Source organism: Natator depressus, chromosome 3 (assembly GCF_965152275.1).
Source record: "Natator depressus isolate rNatDep1 chromosome 3, rNatDep2.hap1, whole genome shotgun sequence".
In the NCBI taxonomy this organism is placed as follows: domain Eukaryota; kingdom Metazoa; phylum Chordata; order Testudines; family Cheloniidae; genus Natator; species Natator depressus.
Window position 1 is genome coordinate 125,830,879 of NC_134236.1, and position 27,465 is coordinate 125,858,343.

Below are 27,465 nucleotides of genomic sequence, written 5' to 3' on the forward strand. Positions count from 1 at the left end.
CAGCTGTAATCACCTCCTCCCTAACCTCTCCGATACCCATATTGCTCTGGTCTGTTCAAAATGGATCTGTGATGATCTGAACCTAAATTATGTGATAAGGTTCTTGGATTCTCTGACACCCTACCACAGCAGACTGGAATTATCCCAGTAGCTTCATTTACATGGGTTTCAGTGAAACAAATATGAAAATGAGTAATATAAACACAGGGGCTTCTGTACTAACTATTTATCTTTACATTAAATTAAATTTATGTTTCCCCTACATTTTCAGTTTTTAATGAGACACAATTTTTTGTCTTGACAACACAATTGTATCATGGAAGTTATCTGGGTCATACTGGAAGTTTTGTATGATCAGGAGGGGCTATTTGCTATTCAGCAGAACAGAATTCACCAAATAACCTACTATGAGTGGGGGAGTGTGCAAGACCAATTAGCGTTGTGTGACAAACACATTAGCCAGATGCTTCTACTCAATGGTCCCTAGTGAAAAAATTAACAATTTTGACATTTAAACTGTCATCTTTATGTTTCAGAGTTAACAGTCTTAGGAAACGAATGGGATGGTTCACACCTATGAGAGCTATTATTTCAGGATCTCTGCAGATTCAGAAAAAACACTTCATCAGTTTCTATGCTAGGACTTCAGCGTTTTCTTCACAACCAGTAGAGCACCAAACAATTTTGTTAAGGGGAAGTGTAACTTCTGGAGCACACTTCTATGCAAGAGATAGATACCACTGTAAATTCCACCGGTGTGGAATTGCAAAATATACACAGCCCTGCATATATAGCACGGAGAACATTGTTGACACCTAAATAACCACCACCACCATCACCTATATTTTTTGGTTAATCAGTAGCTTAGAATTTACTTTCAGCATCTACTGTTAGTGGGTGGCATCATCGCTAGAATAGAATTATCTGCTTATCCATGTTTTGCCTTTTTTATTTAATGGACATTATTCTGAGAGCATTTATCAAACGAACAGTTTAATTGCAAAGTCTTTAGACACTTTGATTTCTGTTCTGGTTTAACATATGTTAACAGTGTGTGGCAAAAGTAATTTCTGAACAACAACTATATGGGGCAGTAATAGTATATATTTGGGGCCGGGCTCTCATTTATTCCAAGGTCTGTTTCTAGCACTCTGGCAGTACAAAGGCCCCTCTGCCAGAGTGGTGTGAATGAGAACCAGACAAAGGGGAGAATTATTTTAAAGAATTATTAAATTCATCTAGCTACAGCTCTTTACTTAATCTACAAATGGAACAACTGAAAAGGCTTCCACACAATGTATCTGAACCAAACTAGGATATAAAAAAAGCAGTCTTCTCCCCCCCCAAGTGTGTGTGTGTGTATATATATATATATATATTAGTGCATTAAACAAAGCAGAATAGTGTCTAACTTAAGAAATATTTCCATTTTTAAACATATCCACTCAAAAATATAAGCAAATCTTAATTAATAGGCATATAGTGTATATCGTGGGGTGGGTGAGGGTGGAATACAAGATTAAGGGCAGGTCTACATTACCGCTTATGTCGATATAACTTATGTCGCTCAGGGGTGTGAAGAAGCCACCCCCGCCCGAGCGATGCAAATTACACTGACCTAAGCACTGTCTACACCGGCGCTATGTCAGCAGAAGACACTCTCCTGCCAACAGAGGTTCTGTCTCTCACGGAGGTGGAGCAATTATGCCGATGGGAGAGCTCTCTCCCGTTGGCATTGAGCCTCTTCACCAGATGCACAACAGCAACGCCGCTGCATCAGTGAAGATGCGCCAATGTAGCGCTTCTAGAGTAGACTAGCTCCGAGAGAAAATGAATTAGGCCCTATCTACACAACGTTGCAGACATTTAACTAACTGAGTTGAAAAAAAAACAAAAAAAACCCCATGCCCTTAGCTAAACTGATGCCAGCTTGTGTGAGGACCAGGCCTTAGCCTGGGAGCCACTTCCCCTCATGGAAAATCTGAAAACATTCTGGGCCTCATTCTCCACTGCCTTGTACCCTGCACAGTTATTTACACTAGTGCAAAATGAGTGTGTAATGTTACCATTCTGAATGTCTATCAGCTTAAAACTGCTTTGCACAGGTGGAAATGATGACACGGGACAAAATACTGAAGAATAAGGTTCTGTGTAAAGAAACAATTCTTCCTATGTGTTATTTCCCCGCCCCCCTCCCTTTGCTTTTCTTCTCTCCTCCGAAACCCAGGCCTCTTTGGCATCCCCCGCAAAATGAGCAACCTTGCATCACCAATCACTTGAAAATCTTAGCTTTGATTTTTCCTTAATTATTTTTCCATAAAATTGTAATTCTTCTAAAAAAAAATGTTGATTGCACTTAACTTTGTCTCTGTTGATGCTCTGTCAGTTTAATTGCATGGAATTGGTTTTGAATTCATTTTCAAGTGGCACCTTCCCCTTTTCATGTTTAAAAGGTCACTTCTTCATTTCGGTTTTATTTTTCTCTCACATCTCTGTGAACAATCTCTTCTGCTTCAGTCAGGCTCATAGTAACAAGGAATGAGCCAAGATATATTTGTCTTAGGCCAGGCAAACAGGGACCCATGTGGCCTACCTTTAGACTGGGGCAGGATAAAAGGCCAACACGGCCTCCTCACGGTTTGGTGACATCTCCACTAATCCTCCCTTCGTTTGGAAATGATTACAAAAGTCACCTGAAAGTGTCTACTGAGGAAGTTTTCTAGAAGAGTTAGGTGGTCCAACATGCTGCTCTCACACTGGTTGAAACTGATAGTAGCTCCACTGGTTTCCACGGAGTTACTCAACATTTACAATTGTGCAGGTAAGTGCAGAGTTTGGCCCTTTGTGTTCAGAATCCAGAGAGACAATAATCTGTGCATGACACAGAGCAAAGCAAGTTTTTTTTATGCGAGTAGATGTTTAAAAGTTATTTTGTTAATGAAGTGCAATGCACAGGTGTATTTGTGCGACTTAACACATTCATTTATATACTGTGCTCGAAGGGTTATATATTCATCTCTGCACAGATAGACAACACGAGGTCTATACACTGCTTATATTACACCTAAGCCCTCTTTTAAAATCTTTACTGGTGCATAGATCTTGTCCTAGTGCTCTGCACAGGGGTGAATTTCACCTTCTATGAATAAAGTGCTGGTGAGAAAATTGGCAAGTGCAGATTATAGTGGACAACATTCAGTTGTGGAGAAGAGCAAGAGGGAAACATGAATATTGCCTACAAATTAGATTCTTGGCAATGGCATAAACTGGCTTTGGTCAGGTGACCCTGTTTAAGAAAACCTGACTACATACTGCAATATAAGGGCGTGATACATTGTTCCACATGTATGTAGGACTCCCAGGGAAGCTCCTGACTGGAAACTGATGGCAGGCTGAGGCTCTTGAGGGTTTAAAGATTTTATAGATTAACACATATATGCAAGAATAACTGTACAGGAAACTTTCCCCTCTAACCTGAATCAAAATGTCATTATTCCATTTCTTTATGTATTATTAACCATATATAGAGAACAACTCTAGGCGAGGTTGTGAAAAGCCTTTGCCTGCAATGCTACTAGTATACTAAACATACCCAGCTAAACCTCTCTTTTTTAGCAGACACAATCAATACTTTCACCTCGATGTGACCATGTCAGAGAAACATATATGAATTAAAAACAGCTGACTGACTCAATCCAGATAAGAGATAATACACAAAGAGAGAGAGGAGACCTCTGAGGAGCTGGGTGGGACAATGTCCTCATCCTCCACTTTCCAGTCACCAAGGTAACGTGGAAGTCCTGAGGTTCTCTTGGACTCAACATTGCTCCTGGATACTCATATAGCAACAATGAAGAGAAATGCCTTCTTTCAAATTCAGCTACTCAGAAGTGTGTGCTCATTCCTCTCAGACAGAGACCCAACCATTGATCCGGGCTTTTGTCACTTCCAGGTTCGATGCAGCACATCCTATCCTTGGCTAACTATTGAGGTTCACATGGGAAACCTCCACTGGGGCAACACACAGGAACCCACCTTTTAATAATAATTTTTAAAAAAGCACATCACACTGTGCTCCGATAACTTCCCCATTACATTTCAGATCCACTTCAAGGTCCTGCCCCTACAGTTGCCTTAGACCCTTACCTAAGACTCAGCTCATGATCTCCATCCCGGACACAGCTCTACTTTATGACGACAAAAGCTGAAAGATCCCATGGTGAACTTTTGCAAGCAAGGGGCAGTGCAACTCTTTACCGTTAGAGAGGATGACTAGCTCAAACCTGGCCAATTTTAGAGCACAATGTAAGAACCATCATTTTGTCCTCTCAGAAACAATGGTGGAAGAATGTCTAGGCAACATCTTTCATTGGGGAAGATGCAAAATATTAACTAACAATGGTGGACACTTTATGGACACAACTACTGCAACTGTAAATTTTGTAACTCGCATCTAGATACCATGATGATGAGTTCATTAGAAATTCAAAGATAAGGAAAATAAGATATTCTGATAACTACAGGTATCAAAATCTGACCACACTTTGACAATATAACAATTCTGAATAGAGAGAATAAAAGCTATAATCAAATCCTTCAGCCACAGTTTTCACAGAAAAAAGATTTTTAAGGTAAAATGAATTTTAAAAACCCAACATGTTAACTAGAGTTAATTGAAAATTTTCATCTAAAAAATGTTTTGATGAACAAGTGTTTTTTTAACTATACCAAAGTTTTTATGAGAACATTCATTTCCCCCCTTTTCCTTCTTGCCACTAGAAGCAGAAAAACGGGTGGGGAGAGGAAAGAGTGGAAAAAAGGGGTGTGTGTGTTGGGGGGGAGATGAAGAGGAAAAAAGAAAAACCTTGACATTTTTGTTGCAAAGTGGCCTTAGCAGACCAGAGATTATAGCCACAAGTGCTTAAGTAAACTCTTCAGAGGGATTCCTTGTTTTTTTGTCTTTTGTTTATAGGATAACATGCTACGCCAGGGGTGCCGGATTTCTTGCTAGCAACTGGCCACCCTGTCATTCACTAGTCTGGTAATACCCATATCAAATTCACTGTCATTGGTGCTGGACCAAGGAATCTGTGTGGGACGAAAAAAATACTCTCTCAGTACTGACTGGGGTGTGTGTGTGTTGCTGCCTTTTAGTGGCTGGCCCAAGGACAGGATTTCGGCACTCCTAGTTTTTGAAGTAGAAGGACGAGGCTCTAACCTGAGCTCCCCAGATGGGTATGTATTTAGTAACTCTGTCTTCAGCACAGGGATTCATTACAACTGGTTTGATTCTAGAGGGTTCACATTTTGTATCATATCAGGAGCTCATTGCAGGACTGGGGCCTAATGTATAAAGGAAAATGAATCTGATGACTACAGTCTAGCCCAGTGGTAGGCAACATGCAGCCCGTCAGGGTAATCCGCTGGCAGGCCGAGAGACAGTTTGTTTATATTGACCGTCGGTAGGAACGGCTGCCCACAGCTCCCATTGGCCTTGGTTCTCTGTTCCCGGCCACTGGGAGCTGAGGGAGGCCATGCCTGCAGATAGTCAATGTAAACCACTGGGCTAGCCCCGATAGACATCTAGACTTACAGTAAAACAACTCTATTCAGTTTGGCATAATTGGTGAGCCCTACTCATGAGAGGTTCCAGACTAGAATAGCAGCGATGTTGCAGGTCAGGACTGAGAGGCCTCAGAGGAATGCTGCAGAAAAGCTTGCACAGCAGCTGTTTGTGGTCCAGAAGTTCGAGTACAGGAGTGAATGCCAGGAACCCCCAAGTTCTAATCTCAGCTCTGACAGTAATTCCCTCTGTGACTTTGTTATTTAACTTTATCTGTAAAACTACAAATACACCTCTTTCCTCAGAATATTGTCAGGATTCATTCATGGCTGTAAAGTGGTGTGAAGATTAAAAGCACCATGTAAAACACATTGTGTTCTGATAACTAGAACTTTCAAACTAAATATAAAAATAAGTAGGAACAACCTTGACTTTGGTATTCTATAATTCCCCAACCAAAAACATATAACTATTCTTGTCCTGGAAGTTGTTAGGTTAGGTTATAGTTTGGTAAAATTATCAGATACGTTAGGCAGAAAGATTCATATGCAACTGTGCCCCTAGTTCATACATGCAATTACAGTCAGATGCACAAATGAGGTAACTCCATTAACAAAGGATCAATTGTGCACAGTTGTGTGCAATCTAAGTAATGGCATGTGCACACATCCGAACATCTAAATTGTCTGAAGACCTGCTCCTAGACTGCAACATTTAATTTGGCATGAAAAGATGGAGACTGACAACATATTTAGATTGTGTAGTAATAGAGCGTAATTTTTTTCATCACAGTGTAAACAAGCTTAAGGTGTCCAGTATATGAAATGTCTTTTGGATATAACTGATTTCATTACATTAAAAAACAGACAGATGTAACCAGTGAATTCATAATCATAAGACTGTTTTTGACTTCTCTCCAGAGCATGTAGTACCCTGGAAAAGAATGCAAACTGCAAATTAAGCCTTCAGTTACGTTCAGCAACCTGACAGACTGGCCCAAGAAATACTGCTATGTCTAGCAGATTGGAAGAGTGATGTGTTCATTGCACAGAGGTGTGAAGGATCTTGCCCACCCCAGCTCATCTCACAGAGCACAGCTGGTGAACTGTACACAAAGGGGGAAGCAAGTGGGAGGGGGAAGAAGGGGCCTGAGGTAAACTAGGAAACATCTTTTCCTTCCATCATCCCCTCCCACCCCTTCCTTCCATGCAGTTTTCGTTGCCACACCACCAGAAAAGGATTTTCAACCCATGGAGCATTCTGGGAAGTGTTGGATCAATTTGCGAAAAAATATATAAAGGGATCCAGGAGCACAAGTGAGCTTTCTCAGTGAGGTTGGGCGTCCATCACTCACCCTTAAACACAGTCATTGCAACCCAAGACCATTGGAAAGCTTTCATTTGTGCTGTCGATATTAGTCATAATGATGATATTAAACAATTAGACACGTACATCATAAGCAAAATGCGGTGTCCTCTGGGGCTGCAGCCAACTGGCATACAGGACACACTGCGCAACAGCGGGTGGGAAGAGAAAATGTTGTACTGACACACTAGGGAAAATTCTGTTGACAGTCTCTTTTTTTTAAATCAGCTTCTCCCCTCAGAAAATGCTTCTTCCAACCACCTGCCCTCCTCCTCCATGTGTAGACCCTCAGACTCCCCCATCTGCTCCATTCTCCACAGAAGCTGTGTGTGAAAGGCAGAAGAAAAAGGATAGAGTCAGGGAGGTGATCCTCCCAGCTGTAGGGGCACCTCATTCTTACACAGTGCTTTTTGTTGTTGTTGTTTAAAAGCAACTTTAGGAACTTTAATTAAGTATGGTTAATTAAATCTTACAACACCCTATAAGATACATCATCATTCCCATTTTACAGGCATGGTCAGTGAGACAGTAGTAACTTCACTCTCACACGGCCATGAAATGAAACAACAATCCCAAGCCAGTTTCCTGCTGACAGGGAAGGAAGAGTGAGATATATTCATTCCTATTCTTTGCTTTTGGGAGGTGCTCTGGGATGGACACTATGTCCTTCCAGTTTCTTATATTTGTGCCCACTGCCAGAGAGTGGGTCAGATTCTCAAATATAGTCTGGCCCCTTTGTGCTACTTGGTATCTTGGTGGGAGGGGGACCCTCAACGGATGTAAAGCCAGTGAAGCCAATGTTTCAGCCAGCCTCATTCCCCCCAACCCAGGCGCAGGATGCATACTGCAGAAAGAGCTAAGAAGGGGCAGAGGAGAAAGCTCCTAACGAAACATAGGCCATGTGGCCTAAGTAGAGCAGCCCCCTAGAGCAGCTCCCACCTGGACTATTGCTGGCGCAGACTGGGCCACGGAATCTGGGAATCAGTTATGGCTGCCTCCCAGCAGCTCCCCCCACCACTCTCTTACACCAAATGGAGTTTGGACACAGGGGAGCATCAGTCCTGGACAGAGCAAGAACTATGTCATTAAAGTAGCATTATTTGAAAGCACAAGTTTCTTAAATATGAAAGTGTTACGTACCATTTTCAGCTGCCCACATCGGTTGCTCAGAAGGACATTGGCTGACTGTGCTACACCGGTTCTCACAACAGGATGCGAAGGAAAAGACTTAGCTGCAACCACTGTAAAGTAACATCAGAACCTCAGTAATAATGCTCTGGGTTGAGTTAAAACCCCATTGAAATAGATAGGTGTAAACTCATGCTTCAATTAACATAACTAAGGAAAAGCCCTCACCTAAGACAAAAAGAGCACCAGAGAGCTTTTGCTGAGTATTGTTTTGGTTAGGGGTATAGAGATATTATATATATCTATATCTATCTGTGTGGAAAGCTAGAACAGACAAAAACAAAAACTGGGAATGACAGAGGGAGGGAGCGAGCAGCTGAAAGCATGGTGTCTGACTTTGGAAAAAAACATGGGGAAAGGTTTTTGGGTTAGGTGTGCAGGCTGAAATGAGTGGGTTCTTGGTGCTATGAGTAAAGGAAACTATTTCCTGCTATTTAAGTCGTTCAGAGAGACACTGAACTTTGTACATTCTTTGTAGATAAACAAAACTGCATCAAAGAAATACGCAAATATCACCAATTTCTCCCCTTAACTGGAACAGCCTGCTAGTCCTAGAATTTTTAACTAGCCACTCTGGTCAACAGGGATAACAGTAATAAGAATTTCTCCCTGTGTTATAAATAATGTTGCCACTCTCAACTAGAATGTGATTTTTTATTGTATCGACTCAATATAATCTTCCTCTTTGCTCGAGTCTTGAGGATTCACTCTTTCCACTGTGACTTCAAGAGCTTGCAACTCCAATTCTAGCAAACATATGTTTATGGCAAACATAATTTCCCCAATCTTACCAGAGTAAAGGGACAAATCACCCCCTTCTGTGGAAAAACTCACCAAAGGGAACAAAACCCTCAAAAAATAGCAAAAATGCTATTTTGACACATTGAAAACCAAGCTGGGTGAACTCAGTGAAAGATGAGTGGGAGAAAAGACAAACCAGCAGCCCCGTGGAAAAGGCAAGGCCTGGGGTTTGACCTTGGAAGCATGCACCACCCAAAATTCCACGGGGAATCCTACCTCCAATTTCATGCAGCACATGGCCTGCTGCATGTTCTCCTGGGGACACCTTAAAAATGGCAGCATGGTTAGTTCAGTGGCTGTATTATCTGATCTCCTGGTCTGTGGCTGCATAGTATTACCCATCCCTCCCACTAGAGGGTCCTAACAATGCTGCAAGATCAGTTCTACTGGGTTGTCCATTTACAAGTGAGGGTTTCACAGGGGAGCAGCCACGTAGAACATGGTCTCACAAAGGTAAGCGAAAACTAACACATCTTCCCTGTCTATGGATTAATACCATGCAAACCCATGACATTTTACACATTTTCCAGAACCATAAATGAATCCCTAGCTCTTGATACAATGGTCACATACCAAAATCAGAGCCCAAGTTCATGAAAAGATTAATGAACTTCAGCCAACACGCAGGGGGGATAGCTCAGTGGTTTGAGCATTGGCCTGCTAAATCCAGGGTTGTGAGTTCAATCCTTGAGGGGGCCATTTAGGGATCTGGGGCAAAAATTGGGGATTGGTCCTCCTTCAAGCAGGGGGTTGGACTAGAGGACCTCCTGAGGTCCCTTCCAACCCTGATATTCTATGATTCTCTATGGCAAGCTTGCCTTGCATTTTGAGTTTGTAATTAAACCTGACCTCAAGTACATTTCACCTATGCTTGGTCTTCATTTATGAATATTTCTACTCGCTTCTAGCTAATGTCATTCTAACACATTGGGATGTGGCATTTATTCTCTTCAAATCGAAAAATATTCCATTTATTTTAAAGAAAAATGTGCTATAGTCTTAGTCTCTAACACTCAAACAAACTGCAACAGTGAGGCAAGTGACCCAGGGAAACCCTGCTCCAATTTAAATAGCCACATATTAGTGACAGACTAAAACTTTTGTTAGAAAATATATAAGATTATAAAACACAAATGATTAAATAACACAACCATGTCAGTTCATGTGTGTGTAAAAATGGTATTATAACCATGAATAGCAAAAGAAAAAAATGTATGAACTGACAATTGCCCATGGTAAAAAAATACAGCTGGGGTCTAATGGTCAAGTAAATAACTTTTCAATATTCACTTTTTCTTTTCATTCTCCTTGGGCAATAGAATTAAACCTCAGATTCACTTTTAATTCTAATCAGTTCTCTTTCTTTCAGTTTAAAGAGGTTTTAATATGTAAAATAAAAACCAAACGTAGGTCTGAGTATTGTAGACGTATGCACACAAACATAAAACACATCGGTATATGTAAAATGTTATATAATATAGATGCTTTCTTGTTCTCACAAACAACACAAATCTGTTGCATCCTGGTTCATGGCAACTGCAGGAGAATATTTAAATAAAACTTTATAAATGAAATTTAAGACATATTCAAGAGAGTATTTTTATTTATAGGTCTCATTTTCAATGTCCGTTGCACATCTGCACCCCAAGTTTGCATGCACAATCATAAAGATTGATAGTCATTTGCTTAGGTTATGTTCATATTTGTGTGGGCTCAATTGCTATAGATTTTATATACATAAGCAGAATACAAAAATGTACCTGAACATACAAAACTTAAAAATCTAAACTGAGTAACATTAGTGCATTCCCTCAATTGTGTTTAGATGCTAAAAAATTAAGGTGGAAGAAACAGTTGGTTCTCAAGCATAAATTACCCTGTTGGGGGTTCACTGCTGTAGTTTTGTTTTCTGTGAAAATGGGATTAAATAAAGGGAAAACGTATTTATATTGTGCTTGATTCAATGCCCACTGCAGTCTATAGAAGTCTTTCCACTAACTTCAGTGGGCTTTGGATCAGACATATGATTGTGCTCATGAGTCAGATTCTCAAAGGTTCAGTAAGAAAATGGTTGTGACAGGGATAAAAGTGATTCAAGTATAGAGTTTTCATACTCTTTGGTACCACACTTTTAGACTAGACAGAGATAGTTATTTATTACATTTACTATTTGTTATTTTTATTATAGTAGCACTCAGAGGTCCCAATAAATCAGAACCCCATTGTGCCACAAAGTAAGATTCATTCCAGATCCTCTGCTGGTATAGACTGATGAAGCTCCCTTGAAATCAATGCATCTACACTGATTTACATCAGCTGATGATCTCTCTCTCTCTCTGAGGCCAAATCCTACAAACGCTTAGGTATGTGTGTAACTTTATTCATGGGAGCAGTCTCATTTAGTTCAGTGGTACTACTGACATGAGTAAATTTATCCATGTGCATGTTTGCAGGATCGAGGCCTGAATTAAGACATGATGTGACAAATGGATGCAAAACAAATGGAGGGAGTGGAGGAGGACGGGCAAGGGTAACAATGAGAGAAACACATGGTTATATAGACTACCTATGAGCACAACTTGTTTGCAGTGTTGTTATAGCCGTGTTGGTCCCAGGATATTAGAGAGACAAGGTTGGTGAATGTCTTTTATTGGACCAACTTCTGTTAGAGAAAGAGATGAGCTTTTGAGCTACACTGCACTCTTCTTCAGGTGTGGGAAAAATCACAGCTAGCAGCAGGTTTCAATTTTTTTTAAAGAAAGGATATAATTGTACAAATTATATTAATGATCACAATAATCTTATGTTGACTAATTATTTCCTCATTTTCCTCCCTCAAACACAAATGATTATGAATGCAATACAATATTAAAATTAGTGTTAATCCTAAAACCATCTTTTTCAAAATATGTTTTAGGCTGTTTAGGGATTCCATTTACAAAATAACATTAAGACTTCCATCTGCACACACTAGCGTTAGTGTTTCTTGTTCCTTACAATTACTAAAAACTTGTTTCTTTATGAATTTTTTTGATTCTATTTTAAATTTAAATTTCTTTTTCCTTTTCTTCTTTCTAAATCCAAGATTTTTGTTATGTTACAGACATGAGAAAAGTGATATATAGTATTGATTTGAAGGGGTGAAATTTTACAGCTTAGCCAGATTCTTAGCTGGAATAAATCAGTATTGTTCCATTGACTTCAATGGAGCTCTACTGGCTTACACCAATTGTGAATCGGGTCTCTTGTTTTGATGTCTTGTTAAAATCAGATTAAAAAAATAAAAAAGTAAGCTCTTAAAAGTATTCAGAAGAGACAAAGTGTGTAAGAAACCCAACTTTTTGATTTTATAGCCTGAAGTTTTTCTTTGAGCCGTGAACCGTGAGTGCCCTCTAGGATCAGTGTCCAAAAGTCTTCATAATCTTGCTGGTTCTTTAAGATTCCATGTCTAGTTAACTCATTCTGCAATCCTATAATCTTTAAAAAAAGAGGAAAAAAAAGTGAATACAGAACTTACTATTCTGAATTCTTATGTGCAACAAAGCCAAATATAAAATTATCAAATAATGGGCCAACTCCTGTACTGGTTGATGCAGTGCATATGAGCAGAGAAGCCTTCTGATGTGCCCTTTACACTGGAGAAGCTGCTAGTGTGGACAGAATTCCTCAGTAATCCACTGGGATATAAAACTACAGTGGGACAGATCTTACTGCTGCACTAAGAAAGGCCAAAGCCCGCTTCCTCCCCCGCATCATAGCGTATGTGCTAGCTCAGTGGTTTTCAACCTGTGGGGTCTGCAGACTATGTGTAAGATTTCTAAAGGGGTCCGACCTCCATTTGAAATTTTTTAGAGGTCCACAACTGAAAAATGGTTGAAAACCTCTGTCCTAGCTAATGGTGATGAGGTCTACACACAGTCCATTTTATTTTTTCAGATTATGTCCCCTTGGGATTGTGTTGAATGGGCTGCTGCATTAGGTAAGAGTACATTCCATCAGAGAAGCGTACACTGTACAGGTATCCTGCCTAGCTGCTTGTACAGGGGAAGTGGTTCTTTGTATCTTCTATCCCCACCCATACCCCATCACTGTAGAACAAGGGGTTAAATCCTGGAACTTTAAATCTAAATCCTGTTCCTTTAATACTGGAGAAACTTCCTGGAAATCACACCAATTTAAAGATTCAGTGTCCAGTAAAGATTCTCTCCAAATGGCACAGTTAGCATGTGATGATGCCATGAAGATCCTTCAACTGTAAAGTGTAGGCACATTTGTATTTTATGTCATTATAATCAGTATGCAAGTGGCAAATGTATGAAATGGAGTTGAAATAGACTTAAGTGGAGATCCTGGAATTTAATTTATTTTCTCTCTCTGGGATTTATAAAAAAAACACCTCAGGAGCCCACCAGCTATGCCACTGTTCGCACCCTAATTCAGCTCTTCTCAAACCAGTTCAAACAATCACTTTCTGTTTAAAAATAGATGTCAGTATTAAGCACTGGAAGGTGTGGACGGATGGCTTCAGTTGCTTCCCCCCACCCCTCCAAGCAGAGGGCATAAGACTAAAATTTGCATATACCTAAAATAAATGAATAAAATGACGAAAAATAAAATCACAGGACTTCAATTCCTTTTTCAATCATTCAATCTCAACAGAAAATACTCTTTGCATTTTCACATGTAGCTTCATGTTATTTTCCTCAGTCAGTCAGTCAGCAAAAGAGCTACACTAAACCAATTTGCCATCCATTCTGGCTGTCACATGGGAAAGCACTGGCCACAAATAAATCAAGGATCACAAGGACAAAATGCATAACATTACATGGAAATCTAACCCCCTTCCAATCAATTTGCTCCATATCACAGAACATTGACACCTTCACTGAAATAAACAAAACGTTAAGAAATCTAACATATCACCACTGCATAGATGGCTTCCAAACTTAATTTTATCACTAAGAAATTGATCCAATCCCCTGTGGCTATACACTGTTTCCCCATATAAAAATATATATACATATACTAAAGTGAAAAATCTGCATTTGAGAAAGAACTTCTAGATATGCAGATTAAGGGTTGGTTCCTAAAGAGAGGCATAGATAAGATGCATTTTCTCAAGGGTCTGTGAGTTGCTGTTTAGGGTCCATTTGTAATTCAAAAAAAAAAAATCATTGTAGGAAGAGCAGATGACTCGGGAGAATGAGACTGGGAGCTTTTCACTAGTTCTAATTCTACCCCAAAGTCAATAGTGACTAAAATCAGTTACTCTTCATCAGCTGTTCTGTGGCCTCTTTTAAATTAGTAACAAGAAAAGGAGTACTTGTGGCACCTTAGAGACTAACCAATTTATTTGTTAGTAGTTTCAATCCTTTTCCTAGTGTGTAAGGGTCCATGTTACAGCTGGCACTATCCAGCACTCTTATGGGTGGTCTCAACGGGGAGGCCAAGGACTGAATGGGAATGGGGTTTGAAATATATTGTCTTCTGCTGATCAAGTCTCCTTGGGTCAAGAGTGAAGGTATATTTGTGCGCAGTGTGGGAAAGCCCAAATTTCTGCAATCTGTACCTGCTCGGTTGATAATCAGAGGTTTTTAGTGTGCAAGGTTTTCAGCCTGGCACCTTTCAGAAGCATTAAACAGAGATTTATGGGTGATGGTGGAAATTGTAGGCAAATGGCATTCTTAAAAAAAAAAAAAAGAGAGAAAATATTATGCATTCATTTAATATGTCCAAACAGAGGTTTAGATTAGACACAATTGCTCCAAATCCTTAAAAAAACAATATTCATAACGTTTGCTAAAACAATTCAGAAGCAATACTGAGAGCAAATCAAACTCCTGCAGCATACCAGGTAATTACTGGACTGTGGAATAGACTTGAGGTACTTAGCATCGTGAGACAATTTGCAGTAGGGCACTTGATGTCCAGGGATACACTTAAAAGAAAGATAAAGTTTTGGTCAGTATTTTTTTTCCAGTAGCTGGGAAACAAAGCACAAAACAAATGACAAGTAAACACTCAGCCACAGGAAGCCATTAACAACAGTGGGCACCAATTAGGACCCAGCAGGTATTCCTAACACCGCCTGGTGCTCTAGCTCCGCCTCAAATGCTTTGACATAACACTCACAAACTTAGGCTTAGGAAACAACAGGCTGTTTCATTTACTCAGCAATTTGTAGCCACATATTCCTGCTGATAGGCCCATAAACCTGTTTGTAGTCTTCTTCTGTTTCCCTTCAAGTTTGTGTCATTAGAAACTGCAATTACTGTCTGCCCAAAGGAGCATACTTTTGAGGAAATAAAATAAAATGAAGATACTGTGATCCCCTCTTTCTTTCCCTTGTCTCCTATTTCCATCCTCTCTTCTGCTGAGAAATGTAAAATCCAATGGCTGATTTAAGGAAAATCTATTAATGAAGAATATTTTTGCTAGTTTCCTCTTCTCTCCACATGAACTTTGTTTTAAAAACAAAAAACAAAGCAGAATTTTCAAAAAGCACAACTTTTTTTTAAAAAGGGGAAGTAAATGATTATTCTCAAAATTAAGCCATGACCTTAAGTAATTACAAAGCATTTGCACAACTAAACAAAATACACCTTTTCCCCCCGCAATCACAACCAAAAAAACAATCAGTAAAGTAGATGTAATTATAAAATGTTTGCATTAATTATAAAAATATTTTGCATTTCTATAGCATCTTCCATCCAAGAAACTCCAAAGAACCATCCAATCCCTTGAAAAACATTTATGAATTAAGCCTCACACAATGCCCCTGTGATAGAGGTAAATAAGATTACCGAAAATATAAGATGTAATCAATTTTTACTCTTGGGTCACAAGTCTTCAAAATAAGACCTCATCTTCACTGCTTTTAAAAAAAAATTTTTTATTTTTTTTTTTACCTTGGAACAGCTAATGTGTGTGAATTATCCTGAGGCAAAAACACTGTGAAGACCAGGAACTTTAGTTTTACCATAAGGTAATCTCATGGAGGTAACCCCTGGAGGGGGTATAGCACTGTGTACTTTGCCTCATTTACCTGATGGTAAAACTCAAGTGCCTGGTCTTCAGTGTGTTTTCACCTCAGGATAGCTTGTGCATGCTAGTTACCCCAAGGTTAAAAACAAAACAAAAAACACCCCTTTCACACACACCCCCCAGACTATTTTTTTTTTAAGCAGGAAAGACAAAGCTTAAAGGAGACTGGGAACTGCCAAAGCTATTGTGTCTGATTCTGTCCTAAATTGTGCCAAGAATCAAGAGGGACTCCCTGGGAATTACACTATTGCAAAACCAGTGAGAGATCAGAATCCGGCTGAGTTTTGAGGACTCTTCCTAGCATGCATCATGGTATATTCTGACCCCGTGAAGTGGGTGAAACAACCTACTGATGCCACTTTGTTGCCCTTTTTTTTTTCACCACTCGCTGACAGTAAGTTAATAAACACATCATCAGTTAAAGTCACATAATTTCTTGATACCTTAGAGACTAACCAATTTATTTGAGCATAAGCTTTCGTGAGCTACAGCTCACTGCATCCAATGAAGTGAGCTGTAGCTCACGAAAGCTTATGCTCAAATAAATTGGTTAGTCTCTAAGGTGCCACAAGTACTCCTTTTCTTTTTGCGAATACAGACTAACACGGCTGTTACTCTGAAACCTATAATTTCTTGATGCTTTCTTCATATCTTAGTTAATTCATCTAGACTTTATTAACCAGCCAAAAAAAAAAAATAAAGAGGAACATAAGTGGAATAAAGAGGTGACTATAGTCTGAAATAATTTTGAACTCCCCAAGTCATTCAGATCCTATGATGCCTTAGGATAGGATTCTGTCTTTGTCTTTAGTTTCCTGCATTTTTTTCTTCTCTTTTTCAGGAAATCGAATCTGCAATAATCAACAGATTAGCAAGTCAGCTTCCAACACTGCCTCACATTAAACCACCTGTCCAAGTTCCTTGTTGCATTTCGAGCCAGCTACTCACTTCAGGGAACCCATTGCCAGTTTTTATGAAAGTTTGCAACTCTAGCCTCTCAGAGCTCTATAGGTACAGTCCCCCTACCTGATGGCTGCAGGAGGCTTGCAACCAGAAAGCCCCAGTAAAATGTGACTAGCAGCAACAGCGGGGACAAGTCTACAACAGAGCTTCAAGGTTTCATGTAAAATGGATTTGGAAAGAACATCTAGGTGCCTTGGGTCTTACAGTGCAACCAGTGTAAATGGATACATAGTATACAGATGCTCTTCAAGCTTCCCACCACTTGGCCACCCGAGAAGGATAATCACTCAATACCTCAGAATCCCAGTTCGTGCTGATGGCTCACTGTGTCAGATGACTACTTGATGGAATGTAGCTGGCAGGCTTCCAAGCACTGATGTAATGTAAGAGGGCCCATGCATTGTTGAGGTGCTACTTCTCTGCATGCTGGGCATTAGTGAGGTGTTGACACCACTGCACTGCAGGTCAGCACCTTAGGAAGGCCTTGCTGCCACAGGTGCAAAGAGAGACAACAAAAGGAACATGGGCACTAAATTGTCAGAGCCTCAGTGGTGTACCAAGAAGGCCTCGCTCCTTTTCCTCCCTGTGCACCTAAGCACAGAGCTGGGAGAGTCTTTGCAGGTGCCAAGGCTCCTAGTGAATAAGAGTTCCTTCCAGCACATCAGGGAGCTGCACTGAGGAGCCTTTGTGGTGCCCAGACTGACACATGGAAGCAGAGGAATTCAGTAGCTGGAGTTTGAGTTACTGACCCCCTCCAGGCATTGAAATGGTACTGTCACTTGGAAACACAGGCAGATGCTTTGCAGGTGGGGAAATTGAGGAAGGAGAAATTGAAGTAATTTGTCCACAGTCAGAGAGAAGTCCTATGGCAGGGCAAGAAATAGAACCCAGAGCTCTTGATACCTGGCTCTGTACCTAACCACAAGCACAATCATCCTCCCTTACTTTATATCCATCATGGGCAAAGCTATAGTGTAGGGTGACCAGATAGCAAATATGAAAAATCAGGATGGGGGTGGGGTAATAGGTGCCTATGTAAGACAAAGCTCCAAATATCGGGACTGTCCCTATAAAAATTGGGACATCTGGTCACCCTACTATAGTATGACTTTATGCAAGCGTGTTTTCCTTCTTAGAACTACTTACTCCTCTTCCAGTTGTCTTAAATAAGCCCTGTGTAAAACCCTCTGATGTCCGTTTTACAAACTGCAGTGAAATCTAGCAGCAAGAAAAAAAGCCTCATCGCATGCATGCTTCCTTGTTGTGCACAAAGATTTCAGCTCTGTCTTGATATTCTCAAAAAGGATTTTTGGGTTGCACCATATAACCTACAGCTGGGGATGCAGTCTTACTTCACCGCACCGGGATTTATGTACACAACTCCTGTTAACACAGTGTGTGTGCACATGCGTGTGCACACACAGAACTCATAGAACTGTGGGACTGGAAGGGACCTCTAGACATCATCTAGTATAGCCCCCTGCACTGAAGCAGGATTAAATACACTATAATTATTATAGCTGTTTGGTGCAGGATACATCAAACCTCTAAGGTGCCCGCAGCGTTCCAGGTGTACCGCGAATTGGAGGGAAGAACTGTTATAGGCACTTCAGCAACTAGATCTTGTAGGCACTACAGTAACCACTCGCACACCTGGTTCAGTGAAATGATACTTTACTAGGGCTGGGAGGAAAGAGAAAGACTGCAGATACCCTCGGTACAGAGTCTTAAACAATTAAAGTTCAAGTGAGCCATAGGGGTTCTTGTTTGGGTCCCTGGGGCAGCCCAGTCAAGAATCAGGGCTCTTCAGGTCTAGTGCCAGGTGTGCCCTCTCTTATCCAGTCACTATTCCACCAAATAGGACCTTGCAGGTTTCCAGGCCAGGCTTCAAGTCTCTCATTGGGACCCCAGTGCACCATCATTCACAACACTACCTAGACCTCCACTGATGGGGATTCCTTAGGTAACATATCCCAGTACCTAACTATCCCTATAGTTAGAAAGTATTTCCGAATATTTAATCTAAACCTCCTTTGCTTCAAATTAAGACAATTACTTCTTGTCCTGCAGGTTAGATCTTTTATGCAGTGAAAGACACTTCTGAAAATCCCAGCCTATATACTGTTATATAAAGTAGAAGACTATAAAGAATTAAATACACACACAATACAAATGCACAGAGATACACACACATACTTATGAGATATTTTCTTTATATTCCTGAAGGAATTCAAAATTTAAATTCCTCACTGAAGAGAGATGTACAGTCTCAACTACACCATCCGTTATACCTTTGTTTGACTCCTCTTAACTGCTACAATTTTTTCTTCTAACCCCTCTTTTGTTTGCTACCTCATTTCATCTGACATTATACTGTCAATTTACTATATTACACGGATGGTTTTTCTCTTTAGTTCTCCTTATTTTCAGTGCTGCAAGCTTTTTGGTTAGATTTAGTTTACAACAATATATTTATTATACAATATGTCCCTAGTGAAAAAATAAATTAACAATTGCCTCATTCTTTGGAATAACGAATTCAACAATACTTCACCTTTGTTATTAAAGCAGCAAGAGTTATTTCTCCCTCCCCATGTCTGTGAAGCAAATGTAAGAAAATCCTCCCACAAAAACATAATTCAGAACACACGAAAAAACACCCAAGCCACTGGGAAACTAAAAATCTTCTACCTCTTTAAATGCAGAAACTGTTTTATGCCACTATTACTTACATTAGTGTGTGATGTTTAAAATTAATACTCATTTCGGGTCCAATCCTGCCATTCTTACTCAGACAAAACTCCCACTGCAGTCAGCAGGAGGGTTAAGGATTCCAGGGCTGTGCCATTGATACACACAATCTATATAATAATATTGAACATTCAGAACTCCAATAAAAAGCAAGCAGAGCGCTCAATCCTTCATAAACCAAACGTATGACATCACCTGTTGAATACGTGACTATGACCCAAAATGAAGTACACACACCCAAAACCAGATTGAGAAAGGGACGATAATGAGGTTTGTTTTTTGTTTTGTTTTTTTTCTTCTATAGACTTCCATTATCTTTTGATTCAGGACTTTCACTTCTGACGTTAATTATTTGCAAGCAGGAAAAAATACAGAGCTGATACCAGGTTAGCATCAGATGAAATTTGATGTGGATCTGAAATCAGATGTACCTTGTAAATATTTACCTTTGAGAGGAATGGAAGAAAGAAAGATGTAAACTTAAGACCCAGCCTTCAATCATGTTTCTGTGCCTAGGTGAGACAGTTTATGTTATACAGACGCTCCCCGGGTTACGCAAGACCCAACTTAAGCAAATCTGCACTTACGGAAAAAGTTCCGTAAAGCTACAAATAGGAGGTTTGGGTTTGGGAGGTTTTTTTGGCATAACGGTTGGGTACAAATCTCCAACTTACACAAAATTGAGTTACGCAAGGCGTTCTAGAACGGAACGATTGTGTAAGTCGGGGAGAGTCTGTACCTACAATCACAGTGTTTTCATCCAAGGCAGAGTGGCTTAAATTATTAAAGGTATAAAGCCTCATTATCACACAGTACCCTACATATACGTGTCATTGTATCACTTTAACCACATTTGTAGCCCCTGTCATGCCAATAGTTATTGAAATTCAAATTGTTAAGGACAGGAGCAAAAAGTCATAATTTACTCATCAATTCATCACAGCCTAACCCAGCCTTATCTTAGCTTTATGCTCCCCTCCAGTAATGTGAGCAGAGAGAAAGACTGGGCAGACCAGGCTGTAAAAGAGAGAAAGCGAGCGTGAGCACATGTGCAACAGTTCTGCAGCATGATTCCTAATGAACCTCGCTCATAGAAATCCACAGGATTGGGGATCTGAAGGCAAAGAGTGGCATACAAAGAGTAGAACCAAGCAGCAGCTGCATTCTGTGCATGGTCACCTCCAGATCCCATGTATAACTTATGTAAAGTCACAAAAAGCCTTAAGGTCTTGGTTCACAAAAGCATTGAACCCATCAGTACAAAAGCACATGTTTAAATGATTTGCTGAATCAGGGCTTATCTTTGAAGGGTTCTCACTCTCTCGCTCGTACAGTACCAGCAGCACCAGGAGGTAGCCAGTGGCCAAAACTGCTCCCTGAAAGCTATCTTGCGGGGGAGGGGCCACTTTGCAGGTCATCATCAGGCCCACCCTGAAAAGACTCTAGGATCTGTGAGGCTGAGAACAGGCTACCCCCCCGCCCCCCGCAGCCTCTCAAATTTGTGTCCACCAAGGGGAGCATTAGAAGGAAACTCCATGAGGATCTCTGTCCCCCTCCTACAGGTTTCTCCACAGGAGGGTAAGACATGGCCAAAGAAGTGGCCCAAAGTTTGTGTATTAATTAATTTGTTTAAAATAAAAAGATACAGAGATTGCAGATGGACATTTTGAGCTGATCCTATGTTAATGCATTATATAAACTAATCACTGAATTGAAGGTCAAATACTGTTTCAATAGGCTGCTAACAATTTTTTCCATCAATATTATGGACTCAATAGATCATGCACTTCATATTGCCTCATGCACACAGTAGATGCTTTCAAAAGCATTGAAATTAGTACAGAGTGGGATGCACCTTATTCCACAGAACTACTGCCATCTATTGTGTCAACAAGTATTTAGGGAGTCCTTAATCTGCAAAGCACTGACAAAATAATCTAACAAATGTGTTTCAAAGCATGTTTATGAAGCCTCTAATCCATTAATCAGTGGATGTGTGGATTAATTCTGCATACTAAGAATTCTTATGAAATTTCTGATGAAAAATAAAGTTCATTTGTAAGTGCAGAAAACCTGGACATTTAACAATTTTCTTAACTCTCCAAAAGGCACTAGCCGCCTGAAAAAAATTCTTTAATACGAGAATTTTTTTTACATCCGATTAAAACTGTGGGGGTAGGGGGAGCTTAATTTTGGTTTTAAAATTCTTTGTTTGACTACAGCCACTATCTAAAATTTGTTTATTCTCCCTCCCAATAAAAACAACCAACAAACCACACACACATACACACACGGGCAAAAATTGGGGATTGGCCCTGCTTTGAGCAGGGGGTTGGACTAGATGACCTCCTGAGGTCCCTTCCAACCCTGATATTCTATGATTCACAGGCTATCCTTATGTGTGCTGAAATTCAACTCAGAGAGCATTTCTAACACAACAGTATAACAGCGAACACAGGAGTTCATAACAGAAATGTTGAAATAATTTACACTAAAACATCTATGCAGATGTGGTCTCCTATAATTATTAGTATATTCTTATGCAGAATATCTGTGTTTTCCATGAATTTTCATTCTCTGTTTGTTTTCATACTAACCTTATACATTTTGCAGTGCAGAAATATACCCATTTTAATAAATATTTAAGAAGCTATTCATTTTAAGAGTGAAAAAATTAACATAGTGCCTATTTTTACAATTTGGGACCCCAACGCGACAATATCTGAGAACATAAGACTTGCATTGATCTCTCTAGGAGTGGCATAGGGTGGGGTAAAGTGGGGGGTCTATATTTTCCACTCAATGTATGTAGAAATGTATGGCTTTCATTCACATTAACACTGAGTGGGAAATAGTCACATAAAGCCCCTAATCACTGATGTGTGACTAGAACCATAATATAAAGCATTAGCATAGTTTTACAAATCTGAATGACAATTTAGTAATTGGATGCAGTGACTTTCCATGGGTTTTTAGGCACATTGGCATGGCAGCATGGGGTGATAGAACAGAAACAGTCTTGACTGCCTCAGTACAGTGGATAAACAAAGGACATCAGTCTGCAGAGCCGTTCATCCAACACTTTCACCAGCAGTTAATTCACTAAAATTAGAAAAAAGGTAAGAAGCCACCACAAGATTCCAGAAACTTTGGACTACATTTATGGCTTAAAAAAAGCTAGAAATTGTTTTTTAAAAAGAAAAATAGATTTATTTAAATGCACATATTGTTTATTTTTATTTAATAAATATTAAAACTTTAGTTCCCTTAACTAAGTGAAATTCTCATATACCATTATGCTGCCGAATTATTCCCTCAATTATTTTCCGACTCCTTAAGAATATAGGGATGGACCTATACTTTGCTGGGCAATATGTAAAATGACATATACCTATGCTCACATCATCTTGCATGCAATCCCCATTGAGGCAACGGTGAATCTCTGCTCCCAACACCCCTCTCCACATAGTTCCATATCTTGCGGTGATTCATATATGGGGGCCAAGTAGCCGTGATTGGATTCAGAGAGCAACTTTTCAAATGAGCTTTGAGAGAGAGGGGAATTCATTCTCTTCTGCAGCCAGCCAGCAGAGTCAAATTGCATCATAGAACAAGAAATCTGATAGCGCGCGGACTGGCAGATCAGAGAAGTATATGCGTAGTGAGTATAGGGCCCCAAGAAGGGAAGAGGCCCTATGTGGCCTGATAAGGCTAAGGCTGGCCTTAAGAAAATACATATATGACTAATTCTACAGACCTGCAGAGTTCTCACTCAGGAAAAATACCATTTGAGTGGGAACTTTCCCGTTAAGGAATGAAGGTATGGGATTATTAGTGAATTAGAACAGCATTTCCATCAGTTCCAGTTGCTAAATGCTTCAGATATTTCAGGTAATATCTTTACACTAATATTTTAATTGATTTGCACAGGCATAAACATGACCGTGCCCGTCAATAAATGCAATCTAAAATTGTTGTGCTCTTCAAGTACAGCCAGCTCTGAATATCACAACTGCAAAACAGAATCATCCATGAACAACTGTACAAAGGAAAGCAGGATGAATACAAAAACACTTCCAGAAACAACCTCCATGGAAGAAGGTACTTTAGATATACAGGGGATGAGTGCAGCATAAATACAGGCAGGTTACGCAGATAGAAAACAATATAAAATTGACAGAACACTATTTACAATTTTTTAAAATGTATTCGCAAAAAGAAAAGGAGGACTTGTGGCACCTTAGAGGCTAACAAATTTATTAGAGTATAAGCTTTCGTCGCTACAGCTCACTTCATCGGATGCATTTTCCACTGAATGCATCCGATGAATTGAGTTGTAGCTCACGAAAGCTTATGCTCAAATAAATGTGTTAGTCTCTAAGGTGCCACAAGTACTCCTTTTCTTTTTGCGAATAGAGACTAACACGGCTGCTACTCTGAAACCTGTTAAAATGTATTGTTAATTTTAAAAAGTGCTGTTAATCACGTTCCAAATTGGTTCTCTTCTAATTGAAAAAAATTAATTATGCAGTCATCAGATGGTCAATGTATGTGACTTTACAACTATTACAGACCTTGCCTAGACACAAACTTGCACTGGTTTAACTACAAGTGTATTTTAAAATTGATTCAGGCTTCTCTGCACTAGAGACCTTATAGCAGCACAGCTGTACCAATGCAGCTGCGCCGCTGTAAGATCTCTCATGTCGCTCCCTCCCCTAACATAGTGCTGTTCACATTACCATTTATGTCAGCGAATCCCATATAGCTCGGTGGGGTGTTGTTTTTCACACCCCTGAGCGCTGTGCACACTACCACTTATGCAAGCAAAACTTATGTCGCTCAGGGGTAGTGTAGACATGGCCCCAGTTAAAGTGAGGCAGACCACTGTGTAGATGCTTTTATTTTAGTTTAAGAGTGGCTTTTATGGATTTAGCTTAAATTAATTGGTTACTAACTTAGGCTAGAAAGAAATAAGCCGTTCCTAAATTGAAGTGTCTACATACGGTTTTTCACTGCAGTACCTAAATAAGTTTTAAATTAAATTGTTGTAATTTTCCTATGTAAATAAGCCATTAGACTCTCCGAAACAAAACTTGCTACTGCAGTCGGGCATATAAACAAAACAAGTTATCCAACTGAAATTTCTTTAAAATTCCTTTCTTATTCATACTTATTGGTGTTGGGTATATGCATACTTTGTCACAGCAACAATTCATTATTTCTTTTTCATTTGAAAAAAGATCTAAAGTGTTGCACTTGAAGATAAATGGTTTTGTTATACAAGTCAAAGTTAAGATTCAGAACATTATGATTAAAGTAGTTTCTTTCCTCTCAGTGGCTATGTGGCTGAAAACATAGTTCCCTGCAGTATTCTCCTGTTAAATGTGGAGAAGTGTTTCCTTTAGAAGAGGAAATTCTCTTAAGGAAGTTGTTTTAAGATAAATAAAAGTTCAGGATGAAGCCAGCAAAAGGTGTGAAGGATTTCTCTTTGATTTCCCAATTTGTGTATTTGGGCTCAGACACAGACTACATTTTATGCACATATTAATAGGATGCTAAGAAGGCTACAACTCTACTTTAACATGGACCTGTAGAGACAGCCTGATATGTGGCACCAAATATATTAACCTTCTTAAGAAGAGACATTTTGTTCCTTTCTTGCAAAAGAGGGAATCAGATCACGCCTTTTTAATTTTGAGTTGAGGAAGTCTTGCAAAGGCAGCCTATTAAGTTATTTTGATGTTAAGACTGTTTAGCAGTGTCACTGATCAGTTAAAATGGTCTTTGAACATCAAGAGAAAGGAACCAGGTCTGTCTAGAATAAACTTTAGTAGCATATTCTCTTTATCAGTATTATTACGGACAAGGAAAAGTGCCTAAATTAGAAAACAGGTTTCAGAGTGGTAGCCGTGTTAGTCTGTATCAGCAAAAATAAAATAAAATAAAAAAAAATGGAGGAATACTTGTGGTACCTTGGAGACTAACAAATTTATCTGGGCATAAGCTTTCATGAGCTTATGCCCAAATAAATTTGTTAAATTAGGAAAACTACTTATATCAAAGAGGTCATAAAAACAACACATCAAAATAATGCAGCACTGAAGCTCACAGAACTGTATTTAAATGTTTGCTGAGATCTCAGGGAAAACTTTGGAAAACATTTGATTTAAAGACAATTCTGCTTTTGTTTTCTAGATTTCTCTTCCCTTTGGTTGTTTTCTTATAATTCCCTGGGAAATTCACATGAAACCAGGCCTTTGTTCCTCAAAAGTTAATTTTATCCTGGCTGGTTACTTCTCAGCTAATAATGCCAATATCTTCTCTTTGGTGACATTATAATCATTTCTACAAAGCCAAAGGTCATGTCACAAAGACAGGATTTTAACATCAAGTAAGGGAATAAACAGAGGGAGTAGATGAAATCTTCAGAAACAAAGATCTTGTTTTCATGCATTTTTCCCTAACAATACAAACAAAGGAAAGAAAGTCCCAGAGAATATACATCCAGTTTTGCAGTCGTCCAATAACAGAACTCAGAAACTATATTTAGAAGTACACTGATAATTTTAAAATCATACACTGTAAACAATGTTTTTACCTGTGATATGAACACCCACTTCGATTAGTAAAACTGAAAGATTTTTACAAATCAAAATAGCTTTTTACCGTTTACCATTTTACCATTACTGTTTATCTTTTTCACAATTCAACCACCAAAAAATGGAAATCAATTAAGCCAGTTTCACTTTGGCTTGTACTCAGTCTCATTTCTCAGATTCTCAGATACTGCAAGGAAAACATTTATTGCTTTAAAACAAAACAAAAAAACCCCCACAAAATCATGATTCCATTGGAGTTTAAAAGAAAAAACATGGAAAAACATTATTCGTGGGGTTAGACTATTTATACAAAACCTAACTACTGGATCACATTTACTTCATTAAAACACGAGTAACATTTTCAAAAGAACCTAAGTGATTTAGGCACTTTTGAAAATTTTACCTAGTACCAACTGAGCTGATTTCTAACATGGTCTAACCTGACTAGACATCATGGATGAGGCCAAATGGTGTTAGAACTGTGTTTAAAATACTGCCCCAGCCCCCTCCCCCCCGTGCTACTAGGGACCTAAATTAGAAGACCTCCCCCCCCCCCCCCCCAAATAAAAGAGTTCTTACATTTGTTCCTATTCACGTTGGCTGGCCAAATCTCATTAAAGTACAGCAAAAATAGAACAGTATTTAAAATTAGACCTTAATTCATGTGTTAGCTCCATCTATAAAGGATTTAAAAGAAAATTATTGTTCATTGTTCTTCTACTGTGGTAGCCCCTAAGAGCCCTAGACACATACACAGCCCCACTGTGCACTATACAACACAGAACAATGTTTTCCAAAGTTCTCCAGAAAACATCAGTAACTCTAAGATTGTGTCCAAGTCTCCATCTACACTATTAAAATAACCACATAACTGAACCATTAGACAAACCATTGCATTAAACAACTATTAAAAATTAAATGTAATAGTTAAACTGTGGGTTAAACTGGGTTAAAATAGACAGATGAAAACCATGTTATAAACATGTTTTTGTTTAAGTATCTCTCAAAATGAGAACAGTTCTCTAACATGTTAAAATATGGCTAGAGTACAGTCATGTTATGTTTACTTTTAAGCATTGTTATTTTTGAAGTGCAGATGACAGCTAAGTTTCCTTAATAAAAACTTATTTTCCATGGAAAAAGGAGTTCAGTTCAGCCATTAGTTACCTCTAAAGCCAAAACCTGCCA

General features: G+C 39.3%; 1 protein-coding gene across 1 annotated transcript in view; it reads right to left on the bottom strand.

Annotated features, from left to right (window-relative positions):
- LOC141985044 (uncharacterized) overlaps positions 1-27,465 on the bottom strand; it is a 99,718-nt gene that overhangs the window by 36,916 nt on the left and 35,337 nt on the right. Inside the window, exons 4-6 of the mRNA XM_074948750.1 lie at positions 14,769-14,855; positions 12,256-12,394; positions 8,069-8,169 (exon numbers count right to left, since the gene is read on the bottom strand). Of these exons, the coding sequence (XP_074804851.1) occupies positions 8,069-8,169; positions 12,256-12,394; positions 14,769-14,855 (327 nt within the window). The remainder of the gene's footprint in view (positions 1-8,068; positions 8,170-12,255; positions 12,395-14,768; positions 14,856-27,465) is intronic.